Source organism: Arachis hypogaea, chromosome 19 (genome assembly GCF_003086295.3).
Source record: "Arachis hypogaea cultivar Tifrunner chromosome 19, arahy.Tifrunner.gnm2.J5K5, whole genome shotgun sequence".
Taxonomy (NCBI): domain Eukaryota; kingdom Viridiplantae; phylum Streptophyta; class Magnoliopsida; order Fabales; family Fabaceae; genus Arachis; species Arachis hypogaea.
In genome coordinates, this window is record NC_092054.1 from 142,002,834 (window position 1) to 142,025,629 (window position 22,796).

A 22,796-nucleotide genomic window follows, 5' to 3' on the forward strand; every position below is an offset into this window, starting at 1 on the left:
TAAGTTAGAGACTGGCACTTAAATTTGTAGCTCTATCTCCAAAATTTCAGTACCTCCAAAAAGTATGGACATTGGAGACTGAAATTTTTAAAGATAGAGACTGATGCACCACTATTTTGTGGTATATTTTGTGTGGAATTGAGTGAATTTTATCCATTATTCTCACGCTTATTAATATAATTCGCATGTTTTATATTTTCCTTCCTAATTCTCTGCTACAATTGAAAACATGCTTCTTTGGCCTTAAATTTGCTAATTTTAATTCTCTCTTATTACTATTCGATGTCGTCATATGTGTGTTAAGTGTTTTCAGGGTTTATAGGGCAGGAATGACTTAGAGGATGGAAAAGAAGCCTGAAAAAGTGGAAGGAACACAAGAAAACAAGTATTTCAGAATATGGTAGCGACGCGCACGCGTGTACGACGCGTATGCGTGACTGGTGCAGTAGACATACGACGCTCACGCATGGCTGACACGTACGCGTGATTGAGCCAATGTCTAAATGACGCACAGGCGTAGGCGTCAGTCCAGCGACGCGTACACGTGACGAACATCACGTGCTGCAATTTACAGAAAACGCTGGGGCGATTTCTGGGCTGCCTTGGACCTAGTTTCAGACCCGAAAATACTAATTAGAGGTTGCAGAGTGAAGATTGAAGGGGAAAATGATTCATTCATACAATTTTAGGTTTTAGATGTAGTTTTCTAGAGAGAGTGGCTCTCTCCTCTCTCTAGGTTTTAGGGCTTCTTCTTCCAATTTCTCCTTAGGTTCAGGTTCAATCTTCCTTTAATGTAGTTTTTGTCTTATTTTTATTTGTTCTAGCACTTTAGTTATTTACTTCTCTCATTGATTCCTTTTATTTTGCTAATTTAGTTTATGAGTTCATGTGTTACTCTCAATTTTCATTATTGCAATTTATGTTTCACGTTTCTTATTGTTCAATTGCTTTGTTATTGTTATTTCTTTGCTTTGGTTAGTCTTAGATTTTGCTATGTCTTGTTAGTTTTCTCTGTTTTTATTTTATGCCTTTCAAGTATTTGATAAAATGTTTGGTTGGATTTTAAATTAGATTTTATGTTCTTAACTTGGATTGATCAATTAGAGACTCTTGAGTTATCAAAATTTTTTTGTTAATTGGTGATTGAGACTTGTTGGTTGGCTTAGGCTTCACTAAATCTAGTCTTTGATTAGGACTTGTGAACTTAAGTTAATTTTGCTCACTTGACTTACCTTCAATTGTTAGAGGTTAACTAAGTGAAAGCAAAAGGCAATTACCATCACAATTGATGATGATAATGAGGATAAGAATTCTAATTCTCAATCCTTGCTAGGACTTTTCTTAGTTGTTATTTTATTTCCTTGTTATTTACTTTCTTATCCTTATTCCAAAACCCAAAAATATACTTTCCCATAATCAATAATAACTACACTTCCCTGCAATTCCTTGAGAGACGACCCGAGATTTAAATACTTCGGTTAATTTTATTAGGTTTGCTTAAGTGACAAACAATTTAAATATTGATTGAGATTTAATTGTCAGTTTAGAACTATACTTGCAACGCGACATTTTTGTGAAAAATCTTTACTGACATTTTTCTTCTGTCAAATTTTTGGCGCCGTTGCCGGGGAGTTGCAAATGTGTGCCTTATTATTGGTTATTGTGAATATTGTGAATATATTTGCATTTTGTTTCTTTGTTAGTTGTTTCTAGTTTTAGGAGTTTATTTTCGTTATTTCTTATTAGTTTTTATTTTTATTTTCTCTCGTTACTTTGAATTCTCACCCCTTTGGCTATGAGTGTGGTTACAATAATGTTGTAAGAAGTGGAGACTACAATAAAGGCTTGCATCAAGGATGGGATAATCAAAGATGGGAGGAGTCACAAGGATTTGATCAACCCTCTTGGAAATAACCTCCTCCAATGTACTATGAGCAACAACCATTCTATGATGCATACCAAGACAATGGTTATGGTGGACCTATTCGTGACAATTAACAACCACCACCATATACCTATGAACCCCCTCCTCATCAATATAGCCCTCAACCACCATACTCACAAGCCCCATACCACCAAACACTTTCATATGATCCTAACCCATATCCACCATACCAACCATCTTATGAGCCAAATGAACCATACATAGAGCCACCCACCTTCCAACACAACTACTCCCAAGAATCACCACCTCAATATACACCACATCCAATGTATGCGAGCTTTCAACCACAATATGATCCTAATTATGTTAGCCAAGCGGAACAAGAGCAACAGAATCATTTTAAGGAAACAATGGATCGACTTCAAGCAACTATCATCAAATGGAGCGAGAGGAAAGCCAAAAAGCACACGAAGCTCTCATGGCTAACAAATCTCAACTTGAGAACAATGGACTGGAGTGCTTTGTGCAACAAGTGGAAAAGATGGAGAGTGTTGAACCGCCACACAGTTATCATGATGACCCACCTCCCTATCATGAACCTTTCCTCCCAAGTAATGAACCCTCATATCCACTCCAATCTCCAATGGATGACACTCTTGGTGTTCTTCTTCAAGAGCAAAGAGAGATGCAGTGGACGACACTAGAGTTTATAGCTACCTTGACCGAGGTAGTAGATAATTTATCTTCACTATAATTTGACACTCAAGGAACTCTCATGTGGCTACATGTGGAGAATCTAATGAAGAGTGTAGCATGAAGGAGAGACTAGGAACGTCGGTGAAAAGTGAGGAATGTGACTTTGTACTGGAACAATTGGAGGAAGCCGTAATTGTTGAAGAGAAAGAAATGGTTGAAGACTTAGGAGATGCTTAACCACCATGGGAATCGAGAGTTGTAGAGCATTCCTCCAAGAAGCTTGAAATTAATGTTGAGGAGGGTAGTGCATAACCTCCAAGGCATATTCCCTATGAAGAATTGGATGGAATAGATCAAGAGGCAAGTTCCCTTGGTGATGATGATCATGCATCAAGCCCTCCTAATGATGAATTTGTATCCCCAAATGAACTCCTTGAGTTTGAAGAACCTTCTCTGATTGAGCTGGAGAATGATGTGGAAGTGGAAGTCCTTCGGCAAGGTTGGACGGGAGTTGAATATGCTTTGTCAAGATCATTGGAGATCTCTCTACCTAGGTTGTCGTCTACTCCTTCATTTGAGTGGGTAAAACTTATCTCTATTCGCTTTACTGGCCCACTTGAGTATGGTATTCTTGAAACAGATGGCCAACTTAGGAGGCTTTGTGGAATGAAGCGTAAGAGACAGATGTTTAGTGGTTGGAGTTGCAAACCAAGGCTCATCAAGGTTGAGATTTCAAGAGCTAGATGCAAAGGCTTGACTGGTGATAATTTAGTTGGATATAAGAGAATAGTTTGGTACTTCATTGAGAATTCGAATTGCTTGCCACCCGGTTGGAACAATGATGATCAGCATAGAGACGGGTGTGAAAACAAGATTTAGGATCCCGGCATACAAGAGAATCAACTTTGGGAGCTTCTATGCTTGTGAAGAACTTCATCAAGGCTTGATGAATTCACTTGGAAATGTCGGAGTTTATTAGAAGTCCAAGCATTGGTGGAAGTTTCAAGATGAGTTCAAGCACAAGCCACCATGACAACGGGCTCACCAAATGTCCAACTTAAGGACTTTAACTAAAAGTGCTAAGTGGGAGACACCCCACTATGGTAAATTCTTTATAATTTCCCTTTTGTTTATATTAGTAATAAGTTAAATTCTCATTTTTAGTTATGTTTATTTAGTTTAATTTATGGTTTAGTTGTTTAATAATTTCTGGCATTGATATAAAAAATACAACGCGTGCGCATGGCAGATGCGCACGCGTGGAACCCATAAAATGGATCATGCGAAAACGGTGCTGGGATGATGCGAGCGCGCGGCCTGGACAGAGAGTTGTGCCAAGATCGCGCTGGCGGGGTGCTAGGGCATAGCCAACCCCACGCGTGCACATCACTGACGCGTACACGTCACCTGCGTTTTTTGCCTTCCATGCGTAGGCATGGACGACACATGCGCGTCGATACCAAAATTTTGATGGTCCAATACTTCAAACAGAGAGTTGGGATGCCATTGTGCGAGTGTTGTGCGCGGAGCACAATTCACTTCCACGCGTACGCGTGACTGACGCATACGCGTCACTTCCTTATTCTGCAACCCACGCGTACGCGTGGGCGACGCTTATGAATCGCATCCTGTTTTTCATTTCTTCCTCCTTTCTTCTCTCCTTTCTCCTTCTTTCTTCTTCCTTTCTTACATTCTTATTCTCTCACTTTTCAAAAGTTCACTTATCATTTTACTTATCTTTCACTGTCTTTTACAAATTGCATTTGCATACTATCATTCATTGCACCTTCACTTTGTGCATGTTTTTATTTTCTTTTATAAGTTTGCTAATTTTTCATTGGTATTAAATTTTCTTACTCAACTATTGCATATTTCTTGCATTATTTTGGGTGCTTCTTGACTTGTTTAGTATTTATTCCACTTGCCCCTTTGCTTATATTATTTTCTCACTTGCATGTTGTAGCTACCATATAGTTGAGAACCTTATTATTTGGCAATAGCCCACCTATATTTTATTTCTTTTCATATCTTTGTTTGTGGGTTATTTTTCTTCCTTTTTCCCTTCTTTCAGGATGGCCACCAAAAAGAGAAAGGAAAAACTTCTAAATGGGACAACAGACAAGTCCATTTGCACAATCTGTTCAAAAAACTTGTCAGTTGTAGCCACCCGTCCACTTGCACATCTTTGCATGCACTGAGGACGGTGCAATCTTTAAGTGTGGGGAGGTCGATACCGACTTTCATTGGTTAGTTACTTTCTTTTCAACACCAATGTTTAGTTTTCTTTGTTACTGAGTTTCTGCATTGCATGATCAGTTGCATGGTAGTTAGTTGCTTGCATTTATGTCTTACTTGGTTGAAATGATCATTTCTTTTCCAAGAAACTATTTTATAGCATCTCACTAATTTGAGTTAAAAAAATTTTGTTGAACTTGCTTGAAGAATTTATTTTGGAACATGGTTTAAAGCTCGAACAAATAAAACCAGTGAGATTTTGAACCCATTTGATTGGTTGTATTTTATCAACCAATATTTTATTTTGGTGTGTATTGTTCTCTCTAAAATTGTGATCTATATCTTGCTTGATTCTATATTTCTATGGTTTGATGTATGCATACACTTATATGATTGAGGCCATTGTTCACTATAGCTCACATACCCATATGGCCTTACCCTTTTCATTATCCTTTGCAACCCAATGTAGAGCCTATTTTACCCCATTTGTTCTTTACTTTAACTCATCACTAACTCTAAGCGGAAAACAATAATGTCCTTAAATTTGAATCCTTGGTTAGCCTAGACTAGTGAGAGTGCTCCTAAATTAAGTGTGGAGAAATTGGGTTTGGAAATGTTTGGTTTGGAAATTGGGTATTGTATCTTTTTATGAGAATGTGAAAAGAATGTTGAGGACATGTTGATGCATTCAATACCTTAATCATATGCATTAAGAAAAACAAAATAAAATAAAATAAAAAGAAAAAAAAAAGAGAAAAAGAAAAGAAAAAATGAGCAAATAATAAACGGGGACAAAATACCTCAAAGTAAATGGTGGTAGCAATGCATATGAGTTGTACTCAAATTTGGATGCATGAATATGTGACAAAACATAGTTAAGGGGTGGTTAGGTTTTATATTCTGATTACATAGATTGTCTAAGTTAGGTGGAAAGTTTAGGTTAATTAAGGATTCAGATTTTAGTCCACTTAACCAAATACATTCCTACCTTGACCCTAACCCCATTATAACCCTTGAAAAGACCTCTTGATATGTGTATTTGTGCATTAAACTTTGTTGATTGGTAGAAGAAGAGCAAGTCTTAGAAAGCAAGCTTAGTAGAGAATCGAGAGAATCGACCCTTAAACACCAGAGTGAATAGAGTATATACACTTCCAGTGAGGATTCGATGCTCGATTATTTGTTCCCGACTTTCATGAGCTATCTTCTTTGCAAGTCTATTTGAACTTTATTTTGAGATTTGAATTAGTGGAATCCAGTTTATGTTTATTCTTGGAGAATTTGTTTACTTTTAACTAAGTAGATAGAAACATTTAGCATGTAGCTGCATTCATATAGATAGGTCGCATTTCATAAATCCTACCATCCATCTTCACTCTTCGGGTTCTCTTGAGCTTAGCATGAGGACATGCTAATGTTTAAGTGTGGGGAGATTTGATGCACCACTATTTTGTGGTAAATTTTGTGCTGAATTGAGTGGATTTTATCCATTATTCTGACACTTATTAATATAATTTGCATGTTTTATATTTTCCTTCCTAATTCTGTGCTACGATTGAAAACATGCTTCTTTGGCCTTAAATTTGCTAATTTTAATTCTCTCTTATTACCATTCGATGCCGTGATATGTGTGTTAAGTGTTTTCAGGGTTTATAGGGCAGGAATGGCTTAGAGGATGGAAAAGAAGCATGCAAAAGTGGAAGGAACACATGAAAATAAGTATTTCAGAATCTGGTAGCAACGCGCACGCGTGTACGACGTGTACGCGTGACTGGTGCATTAGACATACGACGCGCACGCGTGGCTGACGCCTACGCGTGGCTGACGCCTACGCGTGGCCAGTGAGAAGTCCAGCGACACGTACGCGTGGCCGACGCGTACGCGTGACAAGCGTCACGTCCTGCAATTTACAAAAAATATTGGGGGCGATTTCTGGGCTACCTTGGACCCAGTTTTAGGCCCGAAAATACTGATTAGAGGCTGCATAGTGAAGCTGGAAGGGGAAAATGATTCATTCATACTTTTATTCATACAATTTTAGGTTTTAGATGTAGTTTTCTTAAGTTCAGGTTCAATCTTCCTTTAATGTAGTTTTTGTCTTACTTTTATTTGTTCTAGTACTTTAGTTATTTACTTCTTTTATTGATTCCTTTATTTTGCTAATTTAGTTTATGAGTTCATGTGTTACTCTCAATTTTCATTAATGCAATTTATGTTTCACGTTTCTTATTGTTCAATTGCTTTGTTATTGTTATTTCTTTACTTTGGTTAGTCTTAGATTTTGCTATGTCTTGTTAGTTTTCTCTGTTTTTATTTTATGCCTTCCAAGTGTTTGATAAAATGTTTGGTTGGATTTTAAATTAAATTTTTATGTTCTTAACTTGGATTGATCAATTAGAGACTCTTGAATTATCAAAATTCTTTTGTTGATTGGTGATTGAGACTTGCTGGTTGGCTTAGGCTTCATTAAATCTAGTCTTTGATTAGGACTTGTGAACTTAAGTTAATTTTGCTCACTTGACTTACCTTCAATTGTTAGAGGTTAACTAAGTGAAAGCAAAAGGCAATTACCATCACAATTGATGATGATAATGAGGATAGGAATTCCAATTCTCAATCCTTGCTAGGACTTTTCTTAGTTGTTATTTTATTTCCTTGTTATTTACTTTCTTATTTCTTATTCCAAAACCCAAAAATATACTTTCCCATAACCAAAAATAAATACACTTCCGTGCAATTCCTTGAGAGACGACCTGAGGTTTAAATACTTCGGTTAATTTTATTGGGTTTGCTTAAGTGACAAACAATTTAAATATTGATTAAGGTTTAATTATCGGTTTAGAACTATACTTGCAACGCAACATTTTTGTGAAAAATCTTTACCGACATTTTCCCTCCGTCAGAGACAGAAACTTTAATAATATTTTGTACCCAAAATACCTTATTCTAATTAATTAATTTCAACTTTACCCTTTCGTCAAATCAGATTAGGACTTCAGTCAAATAAATCAACTTGTCTAAATAAAATTATTTAATAGCTAATCAAAACAATTTTTTCTTGCGGATTTCAGATTGAGTAGCTAGTCAAAACATCGATCAAGAAATAGTAACACAACACAAGATTGAATCAACTTGTCCAACTAAAATTATTTATAGCTAATCAAAACAAATTTTCTTTCAAATTTCAGATTGAATAGCTAGTCAAAATAGCGATCAAGAAATAGTAATATAACACCAAATTATACTTAATCTTGTCAATCGGACAGATCAATTTGAGAGAATACATTCCCAATTCAAGATTACACACTAATGTGCACTAATTTTGATAAGAAAAAAGAGTGATAATAGGAACATAATTATGATAAATAGTTCTCAAGTCATCTTCTTTGTTTTTTTACATAGTAATTATCATAAATAAATTTATAAAATTAACAATCACAAATTCACAAATCAGCAATTAACAAGCACAAATAAGGTAAAAAAGATTTATATAATATGCAAACGATGGAATCAACACTCAGCAATCACAAATTTCCAAATCTTAAAAAAAAAAAAAAGATGATACAAAAATCAGAAATATAAAGCAAATGAGGGCAAATCAGAACTCAGAAATCACAACTTCCGAAATTTTCAACAATTGATGAAGTGCAAATCAGCAATTTTAAGTAAATCAGGGCAAATCTCAAATCAGAAAATGAGGGTTTTACACATTTTCATCCATACGAGGCCAAATCAAAAAATGAGGGATTCACAAATCAGAAAATGAGGGAATCAAAAATGCCATACAAAATTATCAACTTTGAACTTCACAAAATTAACAAGCAAATAAGGTAAATTGACAGAAGATACCAGGTCCATTGACAGAGAAACAGTAGAGACCAGAGGCACAGCTCCGAGACGGTGGCAAACGACAGCAACGTCACAAACCTTGGGGAGCAACTGGCTCCACAAAGATGAACCGATGGAGAATTGGAGACGTGCCGTCGTCGTTCGGATCCTTGGAGGTGCTACCGGCAGCGGGTCAGACTAGAGGATTCCTTCACGGGAAAGCAGAGGAGAAAGGGTAGAGGAGAGGAAAAAGGGGGTTAGAGTTGCATGCTGAGAAAAATAAAATTGGATTTGGAGGTTAGGATTGTTAATTAAAATTAAAGGCATTTTTGTAATTTTAAATATTTAGTCTCAACTTTTATTTTAAACCAAACGGGATACTGAGACATAAATCAGTCTTGTACACTTCTACATCAAATACAATACTAATACTTATTTCTATCTTTGTCTCTTAGTCTTTGTCTTTTTGTCTCTTTGTCTTTGTCTTTTAGTCTCTATCTCGCAAACAAACGCTACCTGAGTGAACCCAACATTAAGTGCATCCTAAATTCCTAATAACGAGAATCATGCTGGGACATATTCTTCTTCTAGCACCAAAGACACGAGCTTTGATATCGATACTCGATCCTATAAACCTCTTGAGAAAAAAATCCAGTGTGTAATAATGCACATTAATAGTTATCAAAATAAAATATATAATGCATATTAAAAATATATAAAATCATTTATATAAAGATAAAGTATTAAATTGGTTTCCTACCTTTGGACGTAATCATGTTTTGGTCGTTAAGGTTTAAAGTGTCTTATTTAAATCAAAAAAAAATTCATTTAACTTCAATATTCCCATCGTGAGGTCAAAATTAAATAATTAACGAAGTATCCTACATAAGATCGATAATATGAAAAATAAGTACAAGCTCCAGAAACACAAAATCAACCATGCATGCATCAATATATCTTAAAGGAAAAACAACCATTTGTACCCATAAACTTTACGAATGCTGATAAAAATACTCATTAAAAAAGGAAACTAACGTTGTATCCATTAAAGATGGATTCCGTACGACAAAAGTACCAAAATCCTAAATTTATGTTGACTTTTTAATAAAATTCTAGAATTATCCCCACTATTATCTTTAACATCAACTCTCAACCATCTCTTCTTTCCCACTCAAACTTTTACATCCCTCCATTACCACCACCTTAACCACCTTCTTTTTTCTCTGCTACTCCACCACTGCTACATGACGGCATTTCCATCTTCATGAACCCATCTCCAAGAAACTTGATCACCGACACAACCTCTCCAACCGGATCCCTCTCCTCCTTTCTCTCCCCCTCTTTCCCAAACCCCGCGTCATCTTCGTCACGATCAACGCCACGCACCTCCATTGCTGTTGTGGTTATTATCGGAGTCATTTTCTGTAACAGCCCAGACCACCCGCTAGCACGATATTGTCCGCTTTGGCACACAAGGCCTCACGGTTTTGCCTTTGACGATAGGGATGCTAGCCGAAGCCCCCCACACTCACTCGTCAAAACGCGTCATGCTAGGGAGAGGTATCCACACCCTTATAAGGCATGCTTCGTTCCCCTCCCCAACCGATGTGGGCCTTACAATCCATCCTCCTAAGGGAGCCCAGCGCCCTCGCTGGCACATCGATCCGGGTTCTGGCTCTGATACCATAATGTAACACCCTACCATACAAAGTCTTATGCTTAAGTCATAATTCAGAGATGGCAAGGTATTACGACCTCTAAAACAAAAATTTAGTACGTATAGTAGTATGAATAATTGATTATAACTAGGAGCCTTTGTAGAAAAAGGGGGTAAACAAAAACCGTAACTCGAACGGGCAACACTCCGATCGACAACGTAACGAACCGGGATAAGCTAACGCGAGATCATATATATAAAGAGTGTCAAAAACAAGAATATCAAGACTCAAAACCCGGCTGCGAAGAGAACCGGTCCGAGCATAGCAATATATACATATTATAAAATAAGGAAACCCCAAAGGAAACCCAAAGGGACACAAATACAGAAAACCTATTCTCCAAAAATCCCCTCTAGAAGGAGTCATCACAGTTTGTATTATTTAATGGAGATAAAAGTATCTAAACAAGATATATAACCCAAAACAGAGTCCCGAGAACAAAGGATCTTCGCTAATCCAGAAGTCTCCAGCATGCCTCAACGAGAAGCCTCGCGTCCTGCATCTGAAAACCACAAAATCCGCATGGGTGAGAACCAGAGGTCCCCAGCACGGTAACAGCTTCCACATATATAATACATAATAATAGAGGAAAGCCGAAGGCAAATCCTAGAACTTCCTCCAGATAATATCAAAGCTTATAAACAAGCTAAACCGTAAGTGGCAACTGACTAAAGATTCTTCAGTCTAACTAATACTTCCCTTTCCAATTCCTTCAGACCTCCCAACCACCAGCAGGAGTATAATATAGCAAACACAGTTATATCAGACAAGAGATTTACAAATAGGAACAGATAAGGCATTTAGGCAATTAGCAAGTAATATGCAGTCAAATAGGCAATCTCAAACAATTCATGTAGTATGCTTATGATGCATGCCTGTTCCTAGTGGCTGATGATATCATCTGTCGGTTATAGAGCCAACCCGACAAGTCCTGGTAGCTAGCCATTGGACTGTCCCTCTGTCGTGCATCCCCAACTCGAGTTATACTCATCATAAACTTGATCATAATCATGATCCATATCCATCACCCTCACTGGTGAATATTTATCCATCACCATCACTGGTGAATATTTATGGGGGCGAGCTCATCCGGGCCTTTCACAGTGCCCGGCCACACTTACGACATTGGGTTAACAGAGCTTCGAGTCTCAACCTGGAGCACATGGTGGCTAGCCCTTGCTACTACCCAGGGAAACCCTCATCTCCAATGGTGGAAGTGCCAACATTCACAATTCATTCAACAGCATATATGCATTTATACTTAGCCATAAACATGGCTCTGCCGCCACACGGCATAATCTAGCCATCCGGCTCACGGTTAAATCCATAACCAGCCAATTCATTAACAATTACGGCCATTCGGCCCATGGCATAACAAGCACTTCCACCGCCATCCTCCACATCTCACATAATCATCTTTGATCCTCATGGATCATTCATTTTTCCCTTGCTTCACTCGCAAGTTACCACATTCACTAGCCCTTTTTCTCATGCTAGGCATATCATAATGATTTAAGACATACGTGGTGAGATTGGAGGCTTAGAAGTATGAAGTTTGGCTTTTAAAACTCAAAAATCAACTTTGGGATGAAAACAGGGCCACGTGTACGCGCACTCCACGCGCACGCGTGGATGATGCTTTCTCGAAGAACGGCGCATACGCGCCAAGTGCGCCTACGCGCGAGGGGTCATTCTGCTAAAAATTTTCTAAGTTAAAAGCTGCAGAATTCACAGATTCAACCCTCAATCTTCCGACGGTCATAACTCTCTCATTTTAAATCATTTTTCACCCGTTCTTCGAACGGCATGGACATCCCGGATCCAATTTCATTTCTAAACAGAATTGGCACAAATCAAAGATCCGTAGTGCAAGTTATGTCCCGTCAAAGTATGCCCAAAAACTATATTTTCATTCAAAACCACAAAGTGCCATTTTCAAAACAAGCCACTTTCAACTCTTTTCAAAATCAATTAAAACATGCCAATTTCATCCCTTTTCTTTGAAATCAATCAAAGTGTACCAAATTCAACAACAAGCCATCCTCAACTCACGCATTGACATTTTACCAAAATTCTCAAAACTACCTCCAACCATTTTAACACTTCTCAATCAAAAGGCCAAAGGATAAACACAATATTATGTCATACATCCTTCTCATCCCAATTTCTAACAATATCAATTTTCAATCAACCATCATTATACATAATCATCATACTCACCAACAATATGGCACCACCCATCAATTCAACCTCAATCATTCATTAAGCATATATCACAACATGCATTTTCTCACATATCACACAATCAAGGCATCAATATTCATAATCACACATATGATCACATCATATATCTCAACCATTCCACAACATCATCAATTCAATGCCTATCTTAGGGCCTCTAGCCTAAGTATTTCCTACCACATTACATATTAGATACGGGAAACCGAAACCATACCTTAGCCAATTTCCCAAGCTCAACCGGAGCACTTCCAAACCACTTGTCCACAAGCTCTCAAGGTATCAACACCTCCAAGAACAGATTTTATCACACAAAACCCTCTTCCAAGCTTTCCAAAATCACCAATCAAGCTCCAATATTCACATATACACAACCTAAGCAACAATCATCATACCCATACACAACATCTCAATGCCCAAACCTCATAGAACAACAAATTACACTAGGGTTGAGAATCTTACCACACCCAAGGTCCAAAGAGACAAGATTAACCTTCTTCTTCAAGAGAGTTGGGTCCTATAACATCAAAGAACCCAAAATCTCAACATTTTTGCTCATGAAACTCGAAATCAAGGGCTGGAATTTCGAACAGTAAAACGTGGCTTACCTCAAGATTGATTGTATGGGTTTTATAGAGCTCTCCGCGGTGAACGCGTGGCCGCAAACGGAGCGGCAATCGGAGCTCTAGATCAAAAGTTATGGTGGTTTGAAGATCAAGTGAGAGAAGGAAGTTGAGAGAGTGTTCTTCCCTCCATGGCCTCCATTTCAGCGTGTTTAGTTTCTCAAATGAGGAGAGAGAGTGCTGAAAACTAGGGTTTTGGTTTAGTTTAGTTGGGCCAAGGGCCCACATTGGATCCGATTGGCCCGGTTTGGCCCGTTCGGTCCAATCTTGGTCCGATTTCTATAAAATTTGTACCGAAATTCTCGTCTCAATTTCCTCTATCATATTAAGCCATAAAAATAACATTTTTGGCTTTCTAGAATAAATTCTCATTTATGGGTTAATTAGCCGTTAATTAACCGGATCTTACATTCTACCCACCTAATTGGGAATTTTGCCCACAAAATTCAAATTCAAATTCAATTACCTGAGAATAAGTGCGGATAATCCGTTCGCATCTCCGACTCAAGTTCCCAAGTGTGTTCCTCAACACCGCCTCAACTCCAAGCCACTTTGACTAATGAAACCTCTTTTCCACGCAACCGTTTGATACTAGTATCATCAATTCTGACTGGAGCCACTGGAAGCGTCAAATCTTCTCTTAACTGAACCGATTCGGGTTCTAACACATGGCTAGCATCAGGAGTGTACTTTCGAAGCTGCGACACGTGAAATACGTCGTGCAGGTTTGAAAGATGGGGTGGTAGAGCCACCCGATACGCCACCGGCCCAATCCTCTCCAAGATCTGAAATGGACCAATGTATCGAGGATTCAACTTCTTTGCTTTAATCGCTCTACCTACTCCTGTGGTCGGAGTAACTTTCAGGAAAACATGATCTCCTGCCTCAAATTCTAAGGGCTTCCGCCTCTGATCGGCGTAACTCTTTTGGCGACTCTGCGCCGTAAGCATCCTGTCTCGGATTTTCTTGACTTGTTCAGTGGTCTCAGCTATCATTTCCGGCCCCAACAAGCCTTTCTCTCCAGCTTCATACCAACATAGCGGAGATTGACATTTCCTCCCATACAATGCCTCATACGGAGCCATTCCGATGCTCGCATGGTAACTATTATTGTATGCAAACTCTACTAACGGCATATACCGATCCCAACTCGCCGGTTGGTCCAAAACACAAGCTCTCAACATATCCTCTAGTGTTTGGATCGTCCTCTCGGATTGACCATCTGTTTGAGGATGGTACGCTGTACTCAAGCTTAATCGAGTTCCAAAAGCTTTCTGAAATGCACCCCAGAACCTCGAAGTGAAACGAGGATCTCTATCAGAGATTATAGTAGCAGGTACACCATGGAGTCTCACAATCTCCTTTATGTATAACCGAGCTAGCTCCTCAAGGGTGTAAGTCATCCGAACGGGTAAAAAGTGAGCTGACTTCGTCAGTCGGTCCACGATCACCCAGATAGCATCAAAACCAGTACTAGTCCTTGGCAATCCCGACACAAAGTCCATTGCAATACTTTCCCATTTCCATTGCGGAATCTCTAAAGGTTGCAACATCCCGGAAGGTCTTTGATGTTCAATCTTTACCTTTTGACAAGTTAAGCACTTTGAAACATATTCCGCCACATCATTCTTCATACCCGGCCACCAAAACATCGCCTTTAAATCATGGTACATCTTAGTACTCCCCGGGTGAATGGAGAATCCGCTTTTGTGTGCCTCCTTTAAGATATCTTGCCTCAAAGTGCCAACATCCGGCACAATGATCCTACCCTTGAATCTCCATAACCCATCTTTTTCTTCCGACACTCTCCACTGTTTTCCTTGCTCGATAGCCAGTAAAACCTTCCATAACGCTTCATCGTTTTCATGAGCCTTTAGGAGTTCGGACTTAAAGTCACTTGAGATTTCTAATCGGCTCAAACACAAGGTTCCAGATACTTCTCGAGCACCAATTTTTAGACTCTCGAATTCCTTGAGCAACTTTTCCTCTTGTAGCATCATGTAACAGCCCAGACCACCCGCTAGCACGATATTGTCCGCTTTGGCACACAAGGCCTCACGGTTTTGTCTTTGACGATAGGGATGCTAGCCGAAGCCCCCCACACTCACTCGTCAAAACGCGTCATGCTAGGGAGAGGTATCCACACCCTTATAAGGCATGCTTCGTTCCCCTCCCCAACCGATGTGGGCCTTACAATCCACCCCCCTAAGGGAGCCCAGCGCCCTCGCTGGCACATCGATCCGGGTTCTGGCTCTGATACCATCTGTAACAGCCCAGACCACCCGCTAGCACGATATTGTCCGCTTTGGCACACAAGGCCTCACGGTTTTGCCTTTGACGATAGGGATGCTAGCCGAAGCCCCCCACACTCACTCGTCAAAACGCGTCATGCTAGGGAGAGGTATCCACACCCTTATAAGGCATGCTTCGTTCCCCTCCCCAACCGATGTGGGCCTTACAATTGTGTGCCAAAGCGGACAATATCGTGCTAGCGGGTGGTCTGGGCTGTTACAGATGGTATCAGAGCCAGAACCCGGATCGATGTGCCAGCGAGGGCGCTGGGCTCCCTTAGGGGGGTGGATTGTAAGGCCCACATCGGTTGGGGAGGGGAACGAAGCATGCCTTATAAGGGTGTGGATACCTCTCCCTAGCATGACGCGTTTTGACGAGTGAGTGTGGGGGACTTTGGCCATCATCCCTATCGTCAAAGGCAAAAACCGTGAGGCCTTGTGTGCCAAAGCGGACAATATCGTGCTAGCGGGTGGTCTGGGCTGTTACAGATGGTATCAGAGCCAGAACCCGGATCGATGTGCCAGCGAGGGCGCTGGACTCCCTTAGAGGGGTGGATTGTAAGGCCCACATCGGTTGGGGAGGGGAACGAAGCATGCCTTATAAGGGTGTGGATACCTCTCCCTAGCATGACGCGTTTTGACGAGTGAGTGTGGGGGGCTTCGGCTAGCATCCCTATCGTCAAAGGAAAAACCGTGAGGCCTTGTGTGCCAAAGCGGACAATATCGTGCTAGCGGGTGGTCTGGGCTGTTACAGAATTGTAAGGCCCACATCGGTTGGGGAGGGGAACGAAGCATGCCTTATAAGGGTGTGGATACCTCTCCCTAGCATGACGCGTTTTGACGAGTGAGTGTGGGGGGCTTCGGCTAGCATCCCTATCGTCAAAGGCAAAACCGTGAGGCCTTGTGTGCCAAAGCGGACAATATCGTGCTAGCGGGTGGTCTGGGCTGTTACAGATGGTATCAGAGCCAGAACCCGGATCGATGTGCCAGCGAGGGCGCTGGGCTCCCTTAGGGGGGTGGATTGTAAGGCCCACATCGGTTGGGGAGGGGAACGAAGCATGCCTTATAAGGGTGTGGATACCTCTCCCTAGCATGACGCGTTTTGACGAGTGAGTGTGGGGGGCTTCGGCTAGCATCCCTATCGTCAAAGGCAAAACCGTGAGGCCTTGTGTGCCAAAGCGGACAATATCGTGCTAGCGGGTGGTCTGGGCTGTTACATTTTCTGACTTGACAAGTATCCTAACATAGATATGATTGGCGATTTCTAAGAGAATTTGAACAATGAATACACTCAATTGGTTCAATTTGGGTATAGATAAAAAGTAAATAAATTATTAGTTACAGGAGATTTGTTCAACTTCGTTAATTATATAATAAATTTGTAATTTATACTGTTGTATATATAGAAAATTTTTTCATGGAGTCCATGAGCTTGAAGTGGACCTAGGAGGAATTGAATCGCACCACAGGAAGGGACCTTGCGCACTGGATCTCGGTTCAGTCTCGCTTCTGGAGCTTCTCCATCTTGTGGCGGCATTAGACGGGGTCTTGGCCGGAGAGGCATTGCGGCATTTCTGTGCAACGGCGCTGCTGGAGCTTGAATCCGGTGGCTCTAAACTTTGAACTTGCCACTGTGCCAAGGTATAGGTGATCTATGCATGGGCTTGAGACAGTGCTGAGACTGCCGCAGAGTTTGGGTGGCTGCAATTGAAGGTGGTAGCGTTGCGTGGGAACGGATGGATTGCCTGGTTGCCTTGTTGTCGTCTTTGTCATCGTCAGCGTGGAAAGATGGCAGCAGTGGTGGTTAGTGGAGTAATAGAGAATAGAGGGTGGTTAAGGTAATGGCAATCAAAGTATGTGAGATTTGGAAAAGAAGAGAGGAAGAGTTGAAGATAAAGGATAGGGTAATTCTAGAATTTTATTAAAAAGTCAACATAAATTTAAGATTTGGGTACTTTTCTCGTACGAAATCCATCTTTGATGGATACAAAGTTAGTTTCCTTTTTTAATGGGTATTTTTGTTAACGTTCATAAAATTTATGAGTACAAATGGTTGTTTTTCCTATCTTAAATGGTGCATATTCATGCGTGTAACTGCAGGGAAGAATGCGCATCTAAATGCCCAGTGGCTATAATAATATCCAGGAGCCGGTGAGAGAAATATGCTTTAGCCTTGGGTTGAGGGAATACATATCATTTGGATTGCATGCTTCACCATTATTACCTGAATAAAGATCGAAATTAGATAACAAGCTCGAAGCTATATACGGCCTTATTATGCAATTTGGGCCATACGATAATGATCTATGTTAGGAACAGCACATGCTGGAAGTCCGAAAGTGTATAGGAAAATTTGCAGTGTGCTATTCCTTTCTTGTTGTATAACATGAAATCATACAGGATTTGAATATTCAACCAATTATTCAAGAACAACATTTTCATATTGCAGAAATAGATTTTTTATAAAAGCATAACAGACATATAATTTGCTGTATAAATCATAATGGAATCAAGCAAACATTCAGGACTAACCTTATGTATAAATAGAGTACTCCTTTGTTTAGCACTCATATCATAGGATCAACCATACAAAGTATACATCTCCTGTTAAGTGCCTATATCTGAAAGAAATACCACAACAATACAAATATATTTTTAACACCAAATTAAGTCAGATGTGAGTGAGCCAAGAGGAAGGAGTAGAGACTTGCAGTTGCAGGTTCAAAGTTAGTTTACAGTAATGCCCCTTCTCCGGTAGAAAACAACCAGTTTATGCACCGTAGCGCCACCCAAACTTCATTCACATCACCACCTTACCAAATAGAAAATCGACCATTCAAATATTTTATATTAAATCTGCACGGCTATAAACAGTGGAACAACAACAGTTGATTATAGAAAGTTGACCTGCGAGTATGGTAGGATAAAAAAATGAAAAATATATAGCTTTTCACATGCGAGCACGACATGACAGCGCAACGGCCCAATATTAAAAGTGGCTAGTTTTATGGACTGGGGAGTGGTGATTGGTGAATGAATTAACAATTCTGGATACAGTACTACTCTATTCAAGATCTCCCAGCGTTGACCAGACCTGAAACACAGTGCTTTCTATGCTACCAGGTATTGATTGACAAGAAGTTCTTGTTCTGATTTTCGTGCTCCATATGTTTTCTTTTATTTTCTCTTTTTTCTCTAGCATTTTCTATTTTATTGTGGCAGAATATCATCCTTTGGTAGCAGAGCTCCATTGATAATTTCTTCATGGTGATCATGACATGCACTAGTCTTTCCTTACCTGCTGCACCAAACTTTTCCGGCGACAGGTATGATTTCTGGGCAATTAAAATGAAACGCTTCCTAGTGCTAAGTGACTTATGGGAAATTGTGGAGAATGGTTTTGAAGTTCCAGCAGCAAACGCACAATTGAGCACGGCGCAACAACAAACTTTGAGAGAAAATTACTCTAAAGATGCAAAGGCTCTCTTCACCATCCAATCTGTACTTTCAGATGAAATTTTTCCCTGCATTAAGGATGCTACTACAGCCAAGGAAGCTTGGGAAAAATTGCAGCATCATTATGGAACAAAGGTCAAACTCGTTAAACTTCAAACTTTGAAAAGAGGTTTTATATGAATATGAAATTTCTTAAAAAAAAACTGTTAATGCTTGCTGTAATGCTTGAAGTTTGGTGTTTAATTTAACAAAAAAGGCTAAATAGTCAACTTTTGATTTAAAAGGTACAAAAGATAATAAATTTTGAGTATTTGGCATTTGCTTTAAAAGATAAGTTTAGTACCAACATAAAAGGCAAGAGAGAATTAGCCAAACTTGTTTAGTGCTGATTCTGTTAAAGATTTCTCTGCTAGAATATGTGAAATTATAAACTATACTAGATGAAATTATTTGGAGATCAGATACAATCTGTATTCTTTTATCCGCTAAATTTGAAAAAATAGTCGCTGCTATTGAGCATGAGCTTGTTTGTGCCTTAGAAGCACATGATGAGAAGAGAATTAATTGAAGAACTGAAAACTCTGTCACAGAAAGGGCATTTCATTTCAGTCTAAACATAAGCAAAGAAAGAAGAACTAGGCTAAACATAAAAATTCAGAATAAAGGAGAATTCCTGTATGTGCCATATGTAAAAGAACAAATTAAATCATTTAGCAAATGAATGTTGATTAGTTGGTAAGAAGCCAAATACAAAATTGCTTATGTGCACACTAAAATCAACCAGCATAATCCATCACTATGTACTTGTATATAAATACATGTGTTGTTTAACTCATTTTTAATGTATATTTTGTATTCCAACAGAAAGTGGTGGAGGATTACGATCCACGGTATGCACCATTATATGAGGCATTGCGCACTGGTAATTGGGATGCAACTCTGAAATTTATTCAGAACCATCCGCAACCGGCGGAAGCAGTGAAGGCGAAAATTTCGCACGAGGGGAAGAGACCTCTTCACGTGGCAGCTCTATTCGGGCACCACCACATCCTGGAGAGGTTGTTGCCGTTAATGTCAACGGAGGATGTTAAACTGACAGACAATCACGGCTTCACGGCTCTTCATGAAGCTACTTACGGTAGAGACGTGAGAGTGGCACAATGCCTTGTCCAACGCAACAGGGAATTGCTTACAATTCCTTCAAACGATCATTGGATTCCTCTCACACGTGCTCTTAGCGTTGGTAACAAGGAAACTGCTGCCTACCTTTTTCGCGAAACTCCAGCGGAAGAATTAGCACCTGAAAAGGGAATCAATGGGGTTAGCGTTCTCAGCATGTGTTTTTCCTCTCAGATATTATTAGGTAATCACTGCATACATACATACATACATACATACATACATGATATTCTCTATTAACAATTCATATACCTCAATCCAAGCATAATGTTTAATCAGATGAGGCTCTAAAGTTACTGCGTAATTACCCAAAGTTAGTAACAGCAGGGGATGGTGGGTCAACATTTTTGGAAGCTTTGGCAAGTGTACCTTCTGCATTCCCTAGTGGGCGTCAACTCACATTCTGGGAAAGATGGATCTTGAGAAGTGAGTATATTTCCTTACCCTATATATTGATTGATTAATGAACCTTTTCAAAATCATTAAGTTTTTGTTGGGTGGCGGACTGACTGCTCTCTTCATTCTTAACGATAGGAAGACGAAATATATACAAAGTTGATGAATCAAACGTAACCTACAAGCACACTCGTGAGCTTCTACAGATTGCATGTGAACAACTATCTGAATTAAGAAAAGAAGAGCTTGAAAAAAGTCGAGCACGTCTGGCACTAATTCAAGCCGCCAAAATGGGGATCCCAGAGTTTATCAAGGAAGTGATAAAGAAGCACCCACACGTTTTCTGGGCAGGTGAAAATCCGAGAAATGCTATATTTGTCGGTGTTGAATATCGCCAAGTGAGTGTTTTTGATCTTATTCACGGTATGGTTTGGAAAAATGCACTTGCTGAAATGACGGACAGGAATAGCAACACTCTGCTTCACATGGCAGGAATGTTAGCTCCGAGCGCACAGCTTCATGATATCTCTGGTGCCGCTTTACAAATGCAAAGGGAATTACAGTGGTTCAAGGAAGTGGAGAGTATCACACCAGCTTCAAGGAAGGAGTCTTTAAACAATGACAAAAAAACTGCTCGACAATTGTTCACGGAAGAACACAAGGATTTGGGGAAACAAGGTGAGAAATGGATGAAAGGAACAGCCACTTATTTTAGTCTTGTAGCAGCTCTTGTAGCCACGGTGGTTTTTGCTGCCGCTTTTACGGTTCCAGGTGGTAATGACCAGATCACAGGTTACCCTATTTTCTCAAAGAAGAAGGCATTTTTGGTGTTTATATTCTCGGATGCAGTCTCACTCTTTTCTTCTGCAACCTCCATATTAATGTTCTTAGGCATTCTCACTTCTCGTTATGCTGAAGATGATTTTCTCACGGCATTACCTTTGAAGCTTATCGTAGGCCTTATGACTTTATTTATCTCTATGGCGTCGATGTTGGTAGCATTTTCTGCAGCTCTCTTTGTTATGCTTCATGGGAAACTATGGATTGTTATACCTGTAAGTTGTCTTGCTTTTGTTCCAATTCTTTCCTTCCTTTGGTTGCAGTGTCCACTTTTTCTTGAGATCACAGTGTCAACCTTTGGGCCAAGCATCTTTGATAGGAATGCTGATAAGCATTGGCTCACTCAATAATTCACTTGCAATGTGTTTTTGTATGTATAAGGTCTGTAATCTTTGGTAAATAATAGTTGAGAAATGTCAGAGTGCCATCATAATTTAGTTTTTTGCCATCATTTTTAGTTATTAATTTAATTTTTTATTTTAGTAATTTAATAACATACTTTAGTCTATATTTTTAAATATTAATGACTAATTAATAGTAAAAAAGAATAAATTTTGATCACCTTCTAATCATTACTGTATTAGTGATAATGGACTCGATAATTACACTTACGATGATGTATATGTACATCTTCTTTTAACCATTACAATCATGTATATGTAATTGTTATAGCAATTGCAATTAAACTCCCACACACAAAACCATTACAATCATGTATGTGTATATTCATGTATATGTATATGTTAGCTTTATGATATCTCTGTTGAATGATTTTTATATTTTGTTGAATTATAATTATATATAAAAATTAAAATTTAGTAAAAGAAACAAGTAATTAAAAACTTAGGATCAATGACCGATTTAGTCACTAAAAAGCCGAATTATTATCAACGACAAATTTGATCACCATTTAATGATTGATTTGGTTAGTGACCAATTTTATTTGGTGAGAATTTGGTAGTCATGATTGAAAATCATCCATCACTAATGATTATACTTTGTACTCTTCTTACTTTTTATGCGAGTCTAGCATTGAATAATATTCACAACAACAAAACAAATTAATAATCACATCTACTTAATATACTAAAACTAGGTTTTCTCCCACTAATAAAAGTGACGTATCGATCTCTCGTGACTCCGTTTTTTTTTTCAAAATTATTGCAATTTTCTCTATTTTAAATTATTTTATAAAAAATATCTTTATTATAATTATATTATAATTAATATTTAATGAATAATATATAATTATACTAATTTAAGAACATATCTTCATTATAATTATATCAAATCAATATTTAATGTATTATTAAACTACTTATCAATTATCAATTAAAAATACTTTTAATCATTTTAATAATAATAATAATAATAATAATAATAATAATAATAATAATAATGGCACGGTCAT

General features: G+C 38.9%; 1 protein-coding gene across 2 annotated transcripts; it reads left to right on the forward strand.

The window, feature by feature from the left end:
* Positions 1-18,499: 18,499 nt before the first annotated feature.
* Positions 18,500-21,833, forward strand: LOC112779831 (uncharacterized). 2 transcript variants are annotated; one of them, XM_025824179.3, is made up of 5 exons: positions 18,500-18,637; positions 18,737-19,105; positions 19,835-20,333; positions 20,429-20,575; positions 20,684-21,833. In XM_025824179.3, the coding sequence occupies exons 2-5, from the start codon at positions 18,779-18,781 to the stop codon at positions 21,733-21,735; spliced, it is 2,025 nt and encodes a 674-aa protein (XP_025679964.1). In that variant the 5' UTR covers positions 18,500-18,637; positions 18,737-18,778; the 3' UTR covers positions 21,736-21,833. The 2 variants fall into 2 exon arrangements, with proteins under 2 accessions (XP_025679964.1, XP_072084050.1); XM_072227949.1 differs by having other exon boundaries at positions 20,477-20,575.
* Positions 21,834-22,796: the final 963 nt, after the last annotated feature.

Excerpts from the sequence above, each read along its gene's own strand:
- LOC112779831 (XM_025824179.3), top strand. The coding sequence starts at position 18,779 with ATGGTGATCATGACATGCACTAGTCTTTCCTTACCTGCTGCACCAAAC. Across the intron at positions 20,334-20,428 it reads TTCCTCTCAGATATTATTAG|ATGAGGCTCTAAAGTTACTG; the intron begins GTAATCACTGCA and ends ATGTTTAATCAG. Across the intron at positions 20,576-20,683 it reads GGAAAGATGGATCTTGAGAA|GAAGACGAAATATATACAAA; the intron begins GTGAGTATATTT and ends TCTTAACGATAG.